Source organism: Peromyscus eremicus, chromosome 4 (genome assembly GCF_949786415.1).
Source record: "Peromyscus eremicus chromosome 4, PerEre_H2_v1, whole genome shotgun sequence".
Taxonomy (NCBI): Eukaryota; Metazoa; Chordata; class Mammalia; order Rodentia; family Cricetidae; genus Peromyscus; species Peromyscus eremicus.
Window position 1 is genome coordinate 120290836 of NC_081419.1, and position 16932 is coordinate 120307767.

The window sequence follows — 16932 nt, forward strand, 5'->3', positions numbered from 1 at the left end:
AAGACAAGAGCCTGTGCCTGTGCTCAGAAGATATAACACGTAAGCAAAGCAGAAAGAAGGGAGGCACGAGATTACCCATGAGAGTTGTCTTCTCAGAGTTCTCCTTGCCCCTGAGACTGCCTTTCTGCAGCAATTCCAGGACTGTGTGGCAAGTGCTTCAGACCAAAGCTCCCTCTGAAACCTCAGCCCTGCACACAGGTGAGCCAGTAAATCAAAACCTATAAGAACCACAGCTCTAACAATCAGTTACTTTGCTAATGTGGGGCTGTGTTTATTATGTAAGAGAAAGATTTTAAAATGATGGCTGGCATACCTGGATGATTTTAGGCAATACATCAACTCCATTTTTAGTGTTTTGTGTTGCAGTTAGATATTTTTTTTCCAAAAAGAAAGTTACAATCCATTTAATGAAGACAACACGAGCTGCCATATATGGAATTTTTGTACTGTAAATTGTTTCATTATCTCGAGTTACAGTAACATATGCAGGCTTTGGTCTCAAATGAGGGACTTCTGATAGAAAGAAAAAGAATACACAATTAAGTTAGTGAATCTCAACATTACATGATCTATACAAATGGTTCCAATTAATAAACATGTATTTGGTTGTTTAAATAGCAACTAATAATGAAGACCTATAAATGTTTACAAAATAACAACTTCTAGAAGGCTTGATTCTGATTTTGCCTTACAATATAAATAAAGAGGTGGCTGTTATTGCCTACATACTGCAATAGTATACCACCATGCTATTTTCTCTACTATATATATATAAAAAACAAAATACAGGTTACGGTACCCCTATTAGTCAGTTATTCTAGATATTTTAAAATGCATCAGGCTTCAGATATTCTCCCTTCTCATGTGTCTGTGAGTCTGTGTGTCCGTGTGTCTGTCCGTGTGTGCGTGCGTGCGTGCATGCGGCGTGTGTGTGTGTGTGTGTGTGTGTGTGTGTGTGTGTGTATGTCACAGCAAATTCAGCTGAATTAGTCGGGCACATCCTACAGAGAGAGTACAGTCCCTTGTGATCTTTTCTCCTCCAAAGCTATTCTTGATTATCCATCTAACTAATTTTGTGTTTTTATAGGGAGAAGATTTGTCCCCACTTTCACCACTGTAAGGGATTACTTCATCCTGTGAATCCTAATCCTAATCCCAATAAAAGGAAAATTTAGGAGCTAAGTTAAATGTTCCTTTCTGTTTCAGCAGCATTCTGGGACCGCCTGTCTCTAGACTACCATATCACTCAAGCATCTCCCTCTATAAGCACCTCCTAGTATCCCAGTAGATAAAAGCCCCAACATAAAGTGCATCCCTCCAGCAACTGTGTGTCCTGGGCTGGACGGCCTAACCATTGAGCAGGGTCTGACATCACTATAACTCATCACCCATAAGAGAAGACTAAGAAATGCAAAATATGACATTAAAAGGTGTCAAACATACAGAAATATCATGACATGTTTTAAATTATTTTTATATAAACCATGGTTCTCTTTATTTCCATGAGGCAAAAATCTCTAAATAAGTTTACATAATTGACTCATTCATTAGGTAACTTTAACTTCTCACAACAATATTACCATTCAATATGAACATAAAGTGACTATTTTGTCTTAAAATATCACAGGGATTACTATGAAAGCTACTGTACAGATTCCCTGTGGATGACATCCATACAGGAATAAAAGAGTACTTACCAAGTACAGGTTTGTAGATGTTGGTTAACTTAGTAAATGATGGAAACAAATGAGGAAGATAATACTTTCGAAACAATGTAAAAAGAAATTTAAAACCAGTATCTTGATTCTCCTTATTCTTCCACTCCAAGCTTGCAGCCTTTGGATAATATGTGGGAAAGGACATTTGTATATTTACAGTTTAAATTAACATACACAAACATGAAATGATATTAGATTAAAATTCCTATTATCGCCGGGCATGGTGGTGCACGCCTTTAATCCCAGCACTCGGGAGGCAGAGGCAGGCGGATTTCTGTGAGTTTGAGGCCAGCCTGGTCTCCAAAGCGAGTTCCAGGAAAGGCGCAAAGCTACACAGAGAAACCCTGTCTTAAAAAAAAAAAATTCCTATTATCAATGTTTAAATGACACTATTGGTAATAATATAATGAAACCATATCTCAACAAAGCTCAAAAGATGATACAAATTCCAGGTATTGTAAACCTGGCCAAGAACCCATGACTGAGTATCACAGGCCCTAGGGCAGATCCTACTTATTTTGCTAAAGGGACATATTCTCAAACTGCCTTCTAAATACTATAGTTAGCACACCTCACACCCCTCATCAGAAAAGCTTCTGCATGTGGTAGATGGTGGTTAGTCCAGAGGCTTGCAACTGTTCAAAGTACAGGGAATAAGTGACTGTGGAATGCTCAGCCCCAAATAGAATACCTGTATGTATCACCCCTTTCCCCATAGCTCAGGGAACATCTTGGAAGAAAGAGTAGAAAGTTCTAAATGTCAGAGGTCAGGGAAGACTACGACAAAATAGCAGCTGTGGTTGCCTGCACAAGGTCAAGCCAGTCAACATTTTAAAATGGGCAGAGAAGGAGCTTTTGGCAGATGATAGCTTCTGGGTGAAGAGGAGTCGGTTTTCTTCAGCACCATGGCCCATGGGAGGCTACCCATGATCCAACAGATGGCCCTACACCTATGCACACCTAATTGTACAGCTCTGATTATGCTCAGTGGGCTATTTTAAAACAGAGGCGCTGGGTAAGGTGGCATATTCAGGAGGCAGAGGCAAGTGGAGTTTGAGGCCAACCTGGTCTACATAGCAAATTCCAGGCCAGCCAGAGCTAGCTACACAGTGAGACTCTGACTCAAAAAAAAGGAAGAAGCGGGGAAGGAAGCATGAAGTTGGAAGGATGATGGAGGAGCAGGGAGAGAGGAAGAGGTGGCAGACAGAGGCATTAAGATAATCTAAATATACTGTATTTGTGTATGAAATTGCCAAAGGATGCATAGCTTTTTTTAAGTAAAGATACCTTAAATAATTCACACATAAAAGTACTCATATGGAGACTTTCTGAAGTGGCCCAGCAATGATGCATGCCCTGCGTCTAATGAATCGCCACATAAAATCACTTCAGGGGAAGCAACACAGACACACAGAAAGAAAAGAAGCAGTAACTCTCCTTCCTATGAAAACAAACCCATCAGGGAGACAGCTTGGTTTTTCTCTGACCTGAATAACCATATATTTCAACAGTATTTGAAGAAAAAAGCATGTTTGGTCCTCAGCGATCTTCTCCCCTGATACGGCTGGCAGAAGTGGGGTGATTTCTTCTGGGTATATTTTTGCTAAAAGGTAAAAAATAACGAGAGCTTATTCATCAAAGTCAAATTTTAAATAAGGGTTTAAAACTGGTCTCTATTACAACACATCTATCCAGCCACTGGAACTGTTCAGACTGAACCCCAAACCAGTATGAACAAGGGCTTAGGGCCCAGTATAGAGGTCCACAGAGCCTTTCCTTCCTCTGGACCATTCTTTTCCATTCAAATTCTGTCCTGGTCAGCCTAAAATCCAACGCAATGAAGGGTTACACAGTAAGTTCACACTCACGGGACACAGATAGTCCAATGAGGTCACTACTGTCCTTCTGCAAATGTTACATGGAAAAACACAGTTGGCAAAGTAAGATGAATGGCCTCTTAAAGAAACAACAGTGACAAGAACAACAGACAGTGGTTAGGGAAGACATTTAAATTTCATTAGCTCACAGAAAACACTTGTTATTTCACACTGTAGCCAACATCTGCCGCTTGCATTCCATTCCTGTTTCTGTTACTTCAGAAATTTTCTCATTATAATTTAATAGAAAATAGGCTCCAGATTTTTTGTTCTGGTTTATTTGTTTGTTTTGTTTTGTTTTTTAAGACAGAGCCTCTCACATAGCCCAGGCTGGCCTCAAACTTTTTAGGTAGGTAATTAAGGCTGACCTTAAAATCCTGATCCTCCTACCTCCACCTCCACCTTCACCTCCACCTCCACCTCCAAGTGCTGGGATCACAGGCTTATGCCACCACTTCCTGTACCCTAAGTTTTTTATTCTTTTTTGTGGTACTGTGGGTTGAACTATGGCTTTCATTATAATGTCTTTAGGAATCCTCTGTGAATGACAAGGAATCATTCCTCCTCAGCTTCATCAGAATTTCTATTCAAGAACATCAACACCAAGGAAACCCTCAAGGTAAGCTCAAGAGTAATTTCAAGCTGGGGAGATGGCCCAGAAGTTCAGAGCACTTGGCTAGCTGCTCTTCCAGGGGACCGAGTTTGGCTCCCAGCATCCATGTCAGGTGGCTCACAATCACTTGTAACTCCAGCTCCTGGGGTATCTGCAGTCTTCTTCTGGCTTCCTTGGGTACCCATACACATGAGGCATACACTTACAGACACATACACACACACACAGACACACACACAGACATACACACAGACACAGACACACACACCTAAAACTAAAAATTAACAGAGTCATTTCAGCATGTCAACCCTGCTAATGCTGCTTACCATCAACTACATTAGGGCTAGGGTTGATGAGTGTCTCCAGTGTACAGGGCCCCCTGGATGACAGGACCGCTGGGAAACCAGGCACCAGGCAAGCGAAAATCAGCACCTGCTCTTCTGCACAGTTTGTCTGAAGTGCTTGAAGCCACAAAAGAAACAGTCTGATTCCTTCACATCTTATCTAAAAACAAAATCAAAAGCAACAAAAATCAAACATTTAATACATTATTTGTAGAGCAGCATCAGTCTTAAGAAAAAGAAAAAGAGAGAGTGTGTGTGTGTCAGGTGTGGTATGGTGGTATAACATCTGTAATCCCAGCATGTGGGAGTCTGAGAGAGGAGAAATCTCAAGTTTCAGGCCAGCCTGAGTTTCAAAGCAAGATCCTGCCCACCTCCAAAAAAGAGAAAGGGAAAGAAGGGGAGGGGATAAAAGTATCGTTAAAGTACACAAGCTCTTCCTTCAGTAACAAGCAAGGATGCAATGTAGTACAAAGGCTAAAAGCTTGAACACGGGAGTTAGGGAGTCTGGGTCCAAATTCACCCTCTGCTACTGTCTAGCTGTGATACACGGAGAATCATTTGACTTCTCTGTGTCTTAGTTGTCCCATCTGTGAAATGGGAGGATTGAGTGAGTTAACTTGCATACGACACAAAAGGCAGTGTCTGGCTCCCAATAAACTATTAATAGTATTTCATTCTGTAAGGCAACAATATTCCCATCATCAATGCTCAATTGTCCATGGGAGCAATGTCAGAGAGACTCTCCTTCCACATTTATACTAGGGGAGAACAGAGCAGAATTTCAGTCATGTTAACATAATGTTCTTTGGAGCTAATGGGACTCTGAAGAGCTGGCTGAGTGACATGGGCTGCTGTCCAGCTTCCCTGCCTCGTGTCTATACTCGGCTCCCTCCTGCACCTTCACCATGATCTGAATGGTGAGCAATACCCAACAGAAAATGAATGCTTTTCACGCTACACTCACTTCCATCTCTACCCTATTTTTAGAATTCAAAACACACAGTCCTCCCTTTTCTGTATTCCTAAATGATTAAAAAGATGTCAACAAAAGAAAACACATTTGTAAATGAGGATTTACAATGTGTTATCAGATGCAAATGAAACATACGGGAGGAGTTCCCACAGCCTTCATCACAACCATCCATAACTCAAGTTCCAGAGGATCCAACGCCCTCTTCTGACCTCTGCTGGCACCAAGGACACATGTGGTGCATATGCATACATGCAGGCAAAACACTCAAACACATACAATAAAATAAATAAATCTAAAAAAAAATTAAAGAAATATTCCATTATACTTTCATCAGAAATGATTACCTTAATAGAATTTCCAGTGTGTAGAAGCTTCTTTAAAGTTGAGCCTGGAAGTTTAAAACAACTGATTAGAAATAGAGTATACAAATAAATATTTAAGGTATAAAAGGGAATACTTAATATCTACATTTATTTTATCCTATTTTTATTTAAATGTGTAAATGTAATGTATGTGTGCATGCAGGTACATGTATGTGTGTGCACTGTTAGTGCGGCTGACCTCAGAGCCAGAAGAGGGCACTGGATCCCCTGGAACTAGAGTTACAGCCAAATGTAAGCCATCCAATGTGTGGGTACTTGGAACCAAACCCATGTCCTCTGCAAGAGCAGCAAGCATTCTTAACACAACAGTCCTCAAAATATCTGTTTAAAGATCAGCTTTAGAAAGGAAAAAAACGCATGCCTTTTGAAAAATATAAGACTGACCTTCAAAGGCAAGCAACCTCACAGGAGAAAAGATAATTTTAAATATAGTAGTACTTTGAGTATGAGCCTCTTAAAAAGTCTTTTTTAAAAGTCCAAATGACAGACATGCCTATTACAGAGATACTTGCTCATCCATCTCATTGCTGTCCTAGTCACAATAGCTAAGAAATGGAACCAGCCTAGATGTCCATCAACTGATGGATGGATAACAAAAATAAGATACACACACACACAATGGAATCTTATTCAGTTTTAAAGAAAAAATGAAATGTGCAGGTAAATGAGAGGAGCTGGAGAAAATTAGACTGAGTGGGTCAGTCACCCAGGCCCAGAAAGATTAAAAAAAATCTCATAAAATGAGAGGCACTAGAGGTCCCCAAACAACACGTTGTTGCTATTCTTCTTGGTTGTCCACCAGAACTAAATGGTAAGACCCTATTACTGAAGATTTCACATGCTTTTGGATACAAGAGATAGAGAAATCAAGCTGAAGCTGAGCCAGGAACTTCCCCTTGGTTGGGTAGCTTTCACAGTGCCTCCTATCTCCCCCTAAGAGCACTGAAAGACACAGTGCCAGACACAGGCACTGTCAGGTCCGACTTCTATCTAGTGTGCCCTGTGCTAGAGCAGTTGATAACTGCACACAGTGGGCACATCCTGAGTGACAGGCCAGCGTTCCGGTCTGTAGGGCTCACAGCTGGGGAAGACAGTTGAGCCCTTTTCTCTTAGGGAATCTGCACAGCACCTTCCAGCACTATGGCTTGTACTGTTGGGGGTGGGGGCTTCTGGGGCCTCTCTGAGGAACAATTTACAAGGAGGTTCCACACCTCACACTGGGGTCTTGTGTGGTCTACCATGTCTTCTGAGAGCAGAATTATCCATCCACACACGGTTGCTCCTTCCTCTTTCCAAAAACTTGGATTTTAAGATGTTGGCCATATCTCATAGTGTAATATCTCTGAAATATAGTAACCAGGGGTAGAGAGATAGCTCAGTGGCTCAGGAGGGCAGGGAACTTGCTATGTAGACCAGGTTGGCCTTGAACTCAAGATCCACCTGACTCTCCTTCCTGAGTGCTGCGATTAGAAGCAAGTGCCACAAATGACAATCTTTTAAAGATATTTTAAAAAATATTTTCCAAGCTAAAAGTTCATACAGATGTTTTTAATCTAACTTTAACTGTGCAAAGTTCTTTCCTATTTTATTTTGTTTTTTTCTTTAAAAACTTGTTCTCTGCCTCATGTCTCAAACCACTGAAGTGAGCAATACCACACACCATCAGTTGGTCCTTTCACAGGCAAAGAAGGTCGGGGGCACAAAGAAAAACCCCCTGGCTGCTGATCTAACACAGAATTTTCTGGCACTTCTACATCCACTCAAGTACACAGGAACAGTGGTCCATTGAAGGAAGTAAAATTCAAAAATTGTTTTAAAATGGATCAAGGACCTAAATGTGAAACATAACCATAAAATGACTAGAAGAAAATAGACCAGGTGTGATGGTGCACTTGGGGGACAGAAGCAGGTGGATCTCTGTGAATCCCAGCCGGGGGGGGGGGGGAAGCACATGAGCAAACACAGGAGATCTTTATGATTTTGTATTAATAACAGATTCTCATGCCCATCTGAGGAGCAGGTGGCAACTGATGGCTGCTGGGGGAGGGGGAGTCAACTCTTCAGGACTGTGGGCCTGAGAAGCCATGTTCCAGGGCATGGTATGCCTACACCTATGCCCTTACAGGAAGCAGTAAAGAATTCAGCAATATTTTTTTTTTTTTTTTTTTTTTTTTTTGGTTTTTCGAGACAGGGTTTCTCTGTGTAGCTTTGCGCCTTTCCTGGAACTCACTTGGTAGCCCAGGCTGGCCTCGAACTCACAGAGATCCGCCTGCCTCTGCCTCCCGAGTGCTGGGATTAAAGGCGTGCGCCACCACCGCCCGGCTCAGCAATATTTTTTTAAAGAGAGAGAGAGTATAGGAAGTTTGGAGGGAAAAGTGGTTGGGCAGATAAAAGGGGGGAACTGGAGGGAAGGGAATGAGGAGTAGCTTTGATCCAAACACATTATATGCATGTATAAATATTAAATAAAATATTTTTAAAGATTCCTAGATGTGAAAATAAAAAGTATACCCATAAAAATGGCAAATTGGACTTCTTCAAAGTTAAAAACATTGTTTTTCAAAATACAGTAAAATATAGAGAAAATATTTCCAAGGCATATATCTGATAAGACTTCCATACAAAATACTGGAACCTCAAAAAATAAAAATTAAGAAAATACAACAATGAAACTTGTAAATGGGTAGCCTTGAAATATATGTTACCAGAGACACACATAAATCACATGAAAAGACACCATGAGTCAATGAGATAGAACAACCAAAAACTAAACACTGACCATAACATCTGCTATTAACTGAAATGTGACACTGCTGAGGACATAAAATGATATAGCCACTCTGCAAAACAATTTACCAGTTAAGTGTACTCTACAGGAGAGAGGAAAGCTTATGGCTACCTAAAGACCTGTACACAAACGTCTAAGAGTAGGTTTATGCATAACAGCCAAATATGAGAATCAACTGAACACTATATCAGCAAGAGAATGGATCAAAATATGATGGCAAAGCCATACAATGATATACTATTCTACTCAGAAATAAAAGGGAATGAACTCTTAGTACATAGCATACAGATGAATCTCAAAACAAGCAGAGCGGGAAAAAATGCTGTGGTGGCTAGTTTTTATGTTAACTTGATACAAGCTATTGTCATTTGAGAGAAAGGAATCTCAATTGAGAAAATGCCTCCACAACCTCAGGTTGTAGGCAAGCCTGTCGAATTTTCCTAATTGGTGATTGATGTGGGAGGGGCCAGCCCACCATAGATGTTTCCACCCTGAGCTGGTGAGTCTTGGGTTCTATAAGAACGACAGCTGAGCAAGCCATGAGAAGCAAGCCAGTAAACGTCAGCTCCTGCCTCCAGGTTCCTGCGCAGTTTGAGTTCCTACCTTGGCTTCCCTCAGTGATTCAGGATATGTAAGCCAAACAAACTCATTCCTCCTCAAGTTGTCATGGTGTTTCATCTGCCAACAATAACTCTAAGCAGATGCCAAACAAACAAGAAAAAAACAGTGCTACCTGATTCCGTCTAAACAAGACTCTAAAAAAGGCAAAGGCAGACTAGCGGTGGATCTGAAGCAATCCAAGTCATCAGTTTTTTTCTTTTATGGGTTTTACTCAGTGTCGTATCTAGGGAATCTTGTGGAAATGTATTAGTGCTTGGGGCTGAGGTAGGGAAGAAGGGAACAGAGGTATTACCAAGGAGGTTGAGGAAAATTGGGGGTGATCCTATATTCATGATATTTTTTATATATTCTGTTTATTCCACCCCCAATAAAGCTGTTTTATAAAAATAATAATAAAAATCAGAACAGTGGCCTAGAAGTGGCTAGAAAAGAGACTAGATGGAAGTCTGTGATCACAAAGGGCAAGAAGCCACTTAAGGATGGAAGAGGACAATGAGCTTATGGGTAACAAGAAGAAGGACCAGGAGAGAATAAGATCATGAAAAAAAGGAGATGAGACAACATGGCACCAAGCTGGCACAGTCCAAGGATTGGGTGCTGAGCCATTTCTGGAATTAGCACTTCATAAAGAAAGGCCATGACCTCATCTAATGATCCTGAGGGAGTCAGAGGTGTCTCCAAGAAAAGCAAGGTTTCAGATGACCAAGGAGGTGAAAGAAAGGCCAAGCTGTGGGACTGTTGCTTAACCAAGAGAACTGGCTCCATGCTCACAGGAGCATGGGTTCAGCCATTCCCTCACGAACTCAGACAAGTAGGGCCCCGGTTAGCTCATCCTGGCCATGACGATTCTTCCTGAACAGCCAAGACAGCTGCACATGATTATTTCTCATTTCCACACCACAGAATCTCACAAATCCCCAGGGTACCTCTTTAGGTAATATTTTGGATCTTAAATTTTTTTCTACCTTATTTTAAATATATAATCACAAAGGTTCAAGAAATGCTAGGGCAAACTTCCTCAGATTAAGGGAAAATTTTCTTTGCTTATTTGAAGGATTTAAAGATTAAGGAGCTCTCTCAGAATAAAGATTCAGTCACCGAGTTCCATGGGTATATATTGTACACATGCTTTATCTTCTTTAAATTTAAATTTGTAACACAAAACTCAAATTCAGTTTCTGTAAGAGTTTATTACCTGTTTTCATAGAAACAATCCTAAATTAAGATTAGAACTCTGGATTTTGGAATATCTACTGATGACGCCATTTTTTTCAAGTTCTTTGACTTTGTACATGTTGCTCTCACAACCAGGAAGCCCTGCTCACCTTTCAAGTCTCCGGAGGAAGTGACTTCTCTTGAAGGGTCCCTCAACTTCTCCTGGGTGGACCTATTCAACCTTTCTTCTGCCTTGCCACTACATGCCTCTCACAGCAACAATTGCACTGTAATTACTTTTCTCATCTCTCTACCCATGGAGTAAGAGGCCTATCCAAAGCAAGAATGGTGACATGCTCTTTGTTTCTGCCCCAAAGGTTCATCTCTCCCTCAATAAATAGTGAAAGAAATTAATTATCAAATAAAGTCAGATTCCATTCCAAGGCTCACACCTTCCTCCACTATAGGTAGCCAACTAGGAAGAAAAGTTGTATCAAGTGCAGAGTCTTGCAGGTAGGACTGAAGCAGGAACTCTTTTAAAAACCCATGCAGAACTCATAATGGGTGCCCTGGAAGGCTCCAGTTAGCTGGGCAGTTTAAATTGCAACTGTGCTGTCAGATGTAAAGAGCTGGGCAGAAGGGCAGCAATGTCATTTGCTTTCTTTATGCAAGGTCCCTCTGGCTGCTACTTCTTAAAGTATCCAAATGGGAATTTTGAATCAATAATGCAGGCTTAAAGAACAATTTTTTTTTTTTTGGTAAAGAATAATGTACAATTATTTAAGAAAATACTCTAGATCAGTGCTTCTCGACTTCACATGCATAGGAATGCTTTTGTGTCTCTTCTTAAAAGACCAGCACGCTCAGTGGGTCAAACTGGGGCCTGAAATTCTGCATCTTTAACACACTCCTGGGGAGCCCATGGGCTACACCTCAAAGGGCACATTTAGAATGGGAGGTTTAATTTTTTAAAATGTATCCATGGAAAATTTAATACACATATACAATCTCTTTTGATCATATTCATTTCCCACTCCCTGCTCCAACTCCTGCTGGACCCCCTCCCGCTAGAGCCCCTCCCAACTTCATGTCCTCTGCTCTTTTTTAACCCCCTCCCTCCTTCATCCATCCTATAATGTTAACAGGCTTGATCTCATGCAGGGCTTGGTCAGGCAACTGCAGCCACTGTGAGTTCATGGTGCCAACAGCCCTCCCCAACTCCTGACTCTCACAGTCGCTCCACCCCCTCTTCCACGCTACTTCCTGAGCCTGTGGTGGGGGAGCCATGACACAGATGGCACATTCGGGCCACCATCTCCAGTCACTCACTCTCTGCCCTCCGTCAGCCGGACTTAATTTTACTTACCACACCTTTAATTCTCTCTATAGGCTACCTTGGTGGTATTGGCTACAGAAAGTATTGCTGAAACCTCAGCTGGTAGAAATCCGGATCACTGATACAGTGTTTGCTTTCATCTTACCTATACTCTGGTAATGCCATCGAAAGAAAATTCGTTCAGGTAGAAACTGCAGTATTTTCTACAAAATAAAAATTTATAAAGATGAAATACATTTTTGTGATAGGCCCATATTACTTACCTCCCCTTCAACACACAAATAAATAAATAGGTGTAAGTTTAAAATATATATAAAAATCTCATAAAATTAATGCCTACAAGTAGGTCTTAAGATTGTACTTATGAAAGTATCCATTAGTGGGCAACAAACAAATTTCTGAAGAGCAGGAAGACTGGGCTAGTAAAAGTAGCCCTCACTACCAAAAGCTGGCTGTTGAGTGAGGGAGTCAGCTCTTCAGGGATATGGCCCCCGAGACTACCTACGCTCCAAAGAATGGTCCTATGCCCATGCTAACAAGAAGTACTAAGTGATACCATAGATTTACAAACAGAGCACATGAAGTTGGGCAGGGAAAGGGAGGAATTGAAGGGGAATTTGAAAAGGGAGTGGATTTAATCAAAATACATTATATTTGTGTATGAAATTCTCAAACAATTTTTAAAGATTTGATTATGCTCACACACACATAAAAAATCCAAAACACAAATCCCTCTGACCCCCACTCCAGAGCACATTCTGGTAAATTATACTTAGATTCTAAGATTCTTTATTTTTAATATAACTACTTAAACTATTCATTATATTTCTGTATTTATTGTTGAGGGGTCAGAGGACAACTTTGGGAGTCAGTTTTCTCTTTACACATGTGGGTAACAGGGATTGGAGTGAGTTGTCTGGCTGGCAGCACATACCTTTGCCCACTAAGCCAATTCACTGTCCCAGCAATTACTCTTTTTTAATATAGAAAACTGCAAATGGTCAAAATATATCTATTGGCATTGGTAATACATTATCACTGTAGGACAAAAATCCCTATTCTTGCATCCTGCAGATGCATGAGTCTATAATCCCAGCATTCTTACACGGATATGGGAGGCAGAGACAGGAGAATCTCTGGAAGTTAGCTTGCTGTAAGCAGCTGTGAACAACAGCAGAGCTTGCTTCAAACTAGGTGGAAAGCAAGAACCAACAACCGTCTTCTGACCTCCAGGTGCACACTGTTGCATGTGCACACCTCTAGACATACACATAAGCATGCAAAAATGAACACTTACACACCCATACACACATAGACATTACAGTTGTTTGAATGTAATTGGCCCCCATAAACTCACAAGAAGTGGTACTACTTGCAGATATGGCTTTACTGGAGTAGGTATGGCCTTGTTGGAGGAAGTGTATAACCATGGGGGTGGGATTTGAGGTCCCATATATGCTCAAGGCATGGCCAGTGTCTCAGACCACTTTCTGTTGCCTGCAGATCAAGATGTAAGAACTCTCAGCTCCTTCCCCAGCACCATGTCTGCCTGCATGCTGCCATGTTTCCCACCATGACAATAATGGACTACATCTCTGAACTGTGAGTCACCTCATTTAAATGTTTTCCTTTATGAGAGTTGCTGTGGTCATAGTATCTCTTCACAGTAATAGAAATCCTAACTAAGACAGACATACACATACACATAAATAATTTTTTTTAGACAGTATCTCTCTATGTAGCCCTGGCTGTCCTAGAACTCACTATGTAAGTCAGGCTGACCTTTAACTCACAGAGAACCACCTACCTCTGTCTCCTGAGTGCTAGGATTGAAGATGTAGGCCACCACACACAGCTTTAAAAAATTACATTTAAAAAGGGAATCAGAAGATGTGAAAGTCAGTTCTTACTACTGAAAGCCTCATAGTTGCTCTGCGAGTGCTCTACCACTGAGCCACATCTCATCCCTAAAAAGTCAGTTCTCTATAAGCCAGCTTCTTAAACTATGAGGTGCAACTCCAAATAGCATCACCTAACAGTGTAGGAGTTACAAAAAAGTTGGCAACAGTCCAAGGTTTCTGAACAAGCAACAACCAAAAACTAATTCAAATCAAACATGGAATGAATCTAAGGTATGGCAAGTAGTGCTTGACCGTGTTGTACTGCACAACTTCACCGCAGACTTGGTTCAAAATACACAACACACACACACACACACACACACACACACACACACTCTGCACTTCCTGAGACACCACAGCTCAGATCTGAAACTATTGTATGTTTATGAACTGTAGTGCTTTTATGAAGTATACAAGTTTTTTGCTCATATAGAAACACAATGGTTTAATTATAGGCAACAAAGAATTTCATTATTTCCTACAAACATTTTTCAGAACATAAGCATTAAATTAGTGCATCTTTGGTTTGTATTGCATTAGTGAGCTTGATTCGTAAAATTGTTGGTTGAGTTCAAAATCATTAAATGAACGTTGGCACAAGATTAGGACAGCATTTCCAGCAATTTCTGAAGTGGCCTTAATGCATTTCCGCTACTTTATACTACGTATTTATGCAGAGTGGCATCCTTAGCATTGACAGTCATAAAATAAAAACAGTGATCAACTGTGAAAAGCTCTAAAGACATTCTATATCTTACTTCAAATACTCTGCTCAACTCTAATTCTTAAGGTAAAAACAAATAAGCACATCTATCTTATTAATATGCAAATATGATTCCATCTTTAATAAATGGTAAAACTATATGTATATCAAAGAATTATTTTAAAATGAGTTTCTTTGTGATCTATTATCAATAAATGTTTCATTTGAATACCTATTTTATACCTATATAACTGAGGTAGAGTAAAAATTTCTCTGACAAAAGAGGATCATGAGTAGAAAAAGTTTAGGAAGTCCTGCTTTTTAGGATGACAATTAAAACTCACATGAGCCTTGTCCTACCAAAAGGATATAATCTTTAATGCCCCTGTACCTGCTTCCCCACTCCCCCATGCCGTGCCTGTGGAATACAATACATGGGAGCAAGAGCCCACAGAGATGAATAGCCACAGCCAGCTGGAAGCTGGAACTCTGGAATTGGATTAAAATGAAGGACTCCATGTCTAGGCTGCTGAAAGACCAAACAACTCAAGAGCTACCTATAGGCACAATAGGGTCAAAGTCAGTCAGTGTCTTTGGTAACAAATTAACAAGAATCTTTGCAAGACAAGTTCTTTGGAAAATACGCTACAATGGAGTTACTAGAAACAGTTGACAGAAGAGTAGCACCAGGGAAGGAATGGGTAGGAAACAGGATGAGCAGGGGAGCCACTGTGAGCTGAGAGGGAGCTCTGGAGCAAAGGCCCAAACAACTAGAGGTGAGACCCTATACTCCAGCCTAATGGAGAAGAGAGTGTGAGCAGAGCTGGACGGCTGAGGCACTCACAGCCAGAGGCTATCAGTGGGTGCCACTCTTGTAAGAGTGGCAAACCCTTGAAGGGGAATCTGAGCAACACATCTTTTTGTGTGCCACAGCAATACTGAAACTATTAATTAGGTTACTCTCATCAGATTAAAAGGCTGGAACACTAAGAGAAGTGTACCACACTTCAGGAGCCCAGATGCCCCCCAGCTTTGCTTCCAAATTCAGCTGGAAGTGGCTTCATACAGATGGAAGTCTGTCCCTCGGAGGTCTTCCTGTGCTTTGCTGCCTGCTTCCTGACAGGTCATTTTGCTTGAGCAGATGGCACACCTTCTTCTGAGTTCTCCTTTAAGGGCAGCTCCCAGCTACATGGCGGGATCACCTTTGGATACCATTATTCAAGAAGGTGCTAGGTGAATTAAAAATTCAGGGTGGATCTTGTCTTGATCTAGATTAATGTCCGACATTCCCTTTACTCTTCAACCAAATTGGCACTGAGTCATACTTCTCAGTTTCTCAAACACATATTTTTATTCCTCACTCGGTTTTCTTTTATTAGTATATAACAAAGAAAAGCACCTTTTAATATGAGAAAACAGGTTGGGTGGTGGTGGCACATGCCTTTAATTCCAGCACTCAGATGGCAGAGGCAGGCGGATCTCTAAGTATGAGGCTAGCCTGGTCTCCAGAGTGAGTTCCAGGATGGCCAGGGCTACACAAAGAAACCCTGTCTCAAAAAAAAAAAAAAATGCACACACACACACACACACACACACACACACACACACACGAGAAAACAGAAAATGCATCAAGTAGATGTGAATAAACATGTCTGCATACTGTCTAAGTCTGCAACAAAAATCATCTCCAATTCACTTAAGGTCATAACAATCAATCATTGTTACTTCTCAAAATAATTCAGATTTATAAATGAGTCTACTTTAAAGATATTAAGAAATATTCTCAAAGGTTTAAATATGAAACATCATGCCTAATGTTTGAGGTAATAATATCCTAAAAGGACCTGTGAGATGAATTAATGGAAATGCACTTGCTACCAAGCCTGATAGCCTGAGTTCAATCCCCAGGACCTACATGATGGAAGGAGAGTATTAACTTCCACAAGTTGTCCTCTGACTGTCACATGTGTTCCATGGCACATGCACTCACACAAACACTTTCTCACACACACACACACACACACACACACAAACACTTTTACACACACACACACACAATCAATCAAAATAATTCTTTTAAAAGAATATATCTCCAAATGACAAAACTTAATACAACAATTCAGAGACTGAAACAATATCCATACTGCCACTTCTTCCTGTACACTAACATTGTGAGGGCTGTTTTTTATGGATTAAATCCCATGAGGGTCAATAAATATAAAGCCAAACACAACTACCTAGTCTAAATGCTAAGCCTGTGCCTCAGAAGTCCCAGATGGAGCCTATCTTTGGTGAGGCAAATGCAATCTGGCATTTCTTGTACTGCAGCTGATATTCTAAGCTATACTGCTGTGAATGCCACATAAGCTATTGACATCTTGTTTGTAGTTTCACTGGAGAATAAAATAAAAAAATATTTCAAGAAAGCCACACAGTGTGAATAAATATTACTTTTCTGGAAAACACATGACTCTGTTTAATGCTCAGTGCTCAGCTGCATCTATATGGTAATCCATTACA

The 16932-nt window shown here is 40.7% G+C and overlaps 1 protein-coding gene across 2 annotated transcripts in view; it reads right to left on the bottom strand.

The window, feature by feature from the left end:
* The window catches only part of Ralgapa2 (Ral GTPase activating protein catalytic subunit alpha 2), a 275792-nt gene that overhangs the window by 208290 nt on the left and 50570 nt on the right, over positions 1–16932 (bottom strand). For both annotated transcript variants that reach the window (XM_059261570.1, XM_059261569.1), the window contains exons 4-9: positions 11954–12011; positions 5870–5913; positions 4535–4712; positions 3206–3321; positions 1698–1836; positions 314–513 (exon numbers count right to left, since the gene is read on the bottom strand). In XM_059261570.1, coding sequence (XP_059117553.1) covers positions 314–513; positions 1698–1836; positions 3206–3321; positions 4535–4712; positions 5870–5913; positions 11954–12011 — 735 coding nt within the window. The remainder of the gene's footprint in view (positions 1–313; positions 514–1697; positions 1837–3205; positions 3322–4534; positions 4713–5869; positions 5914–11953; positions 12012–16932) is intronic.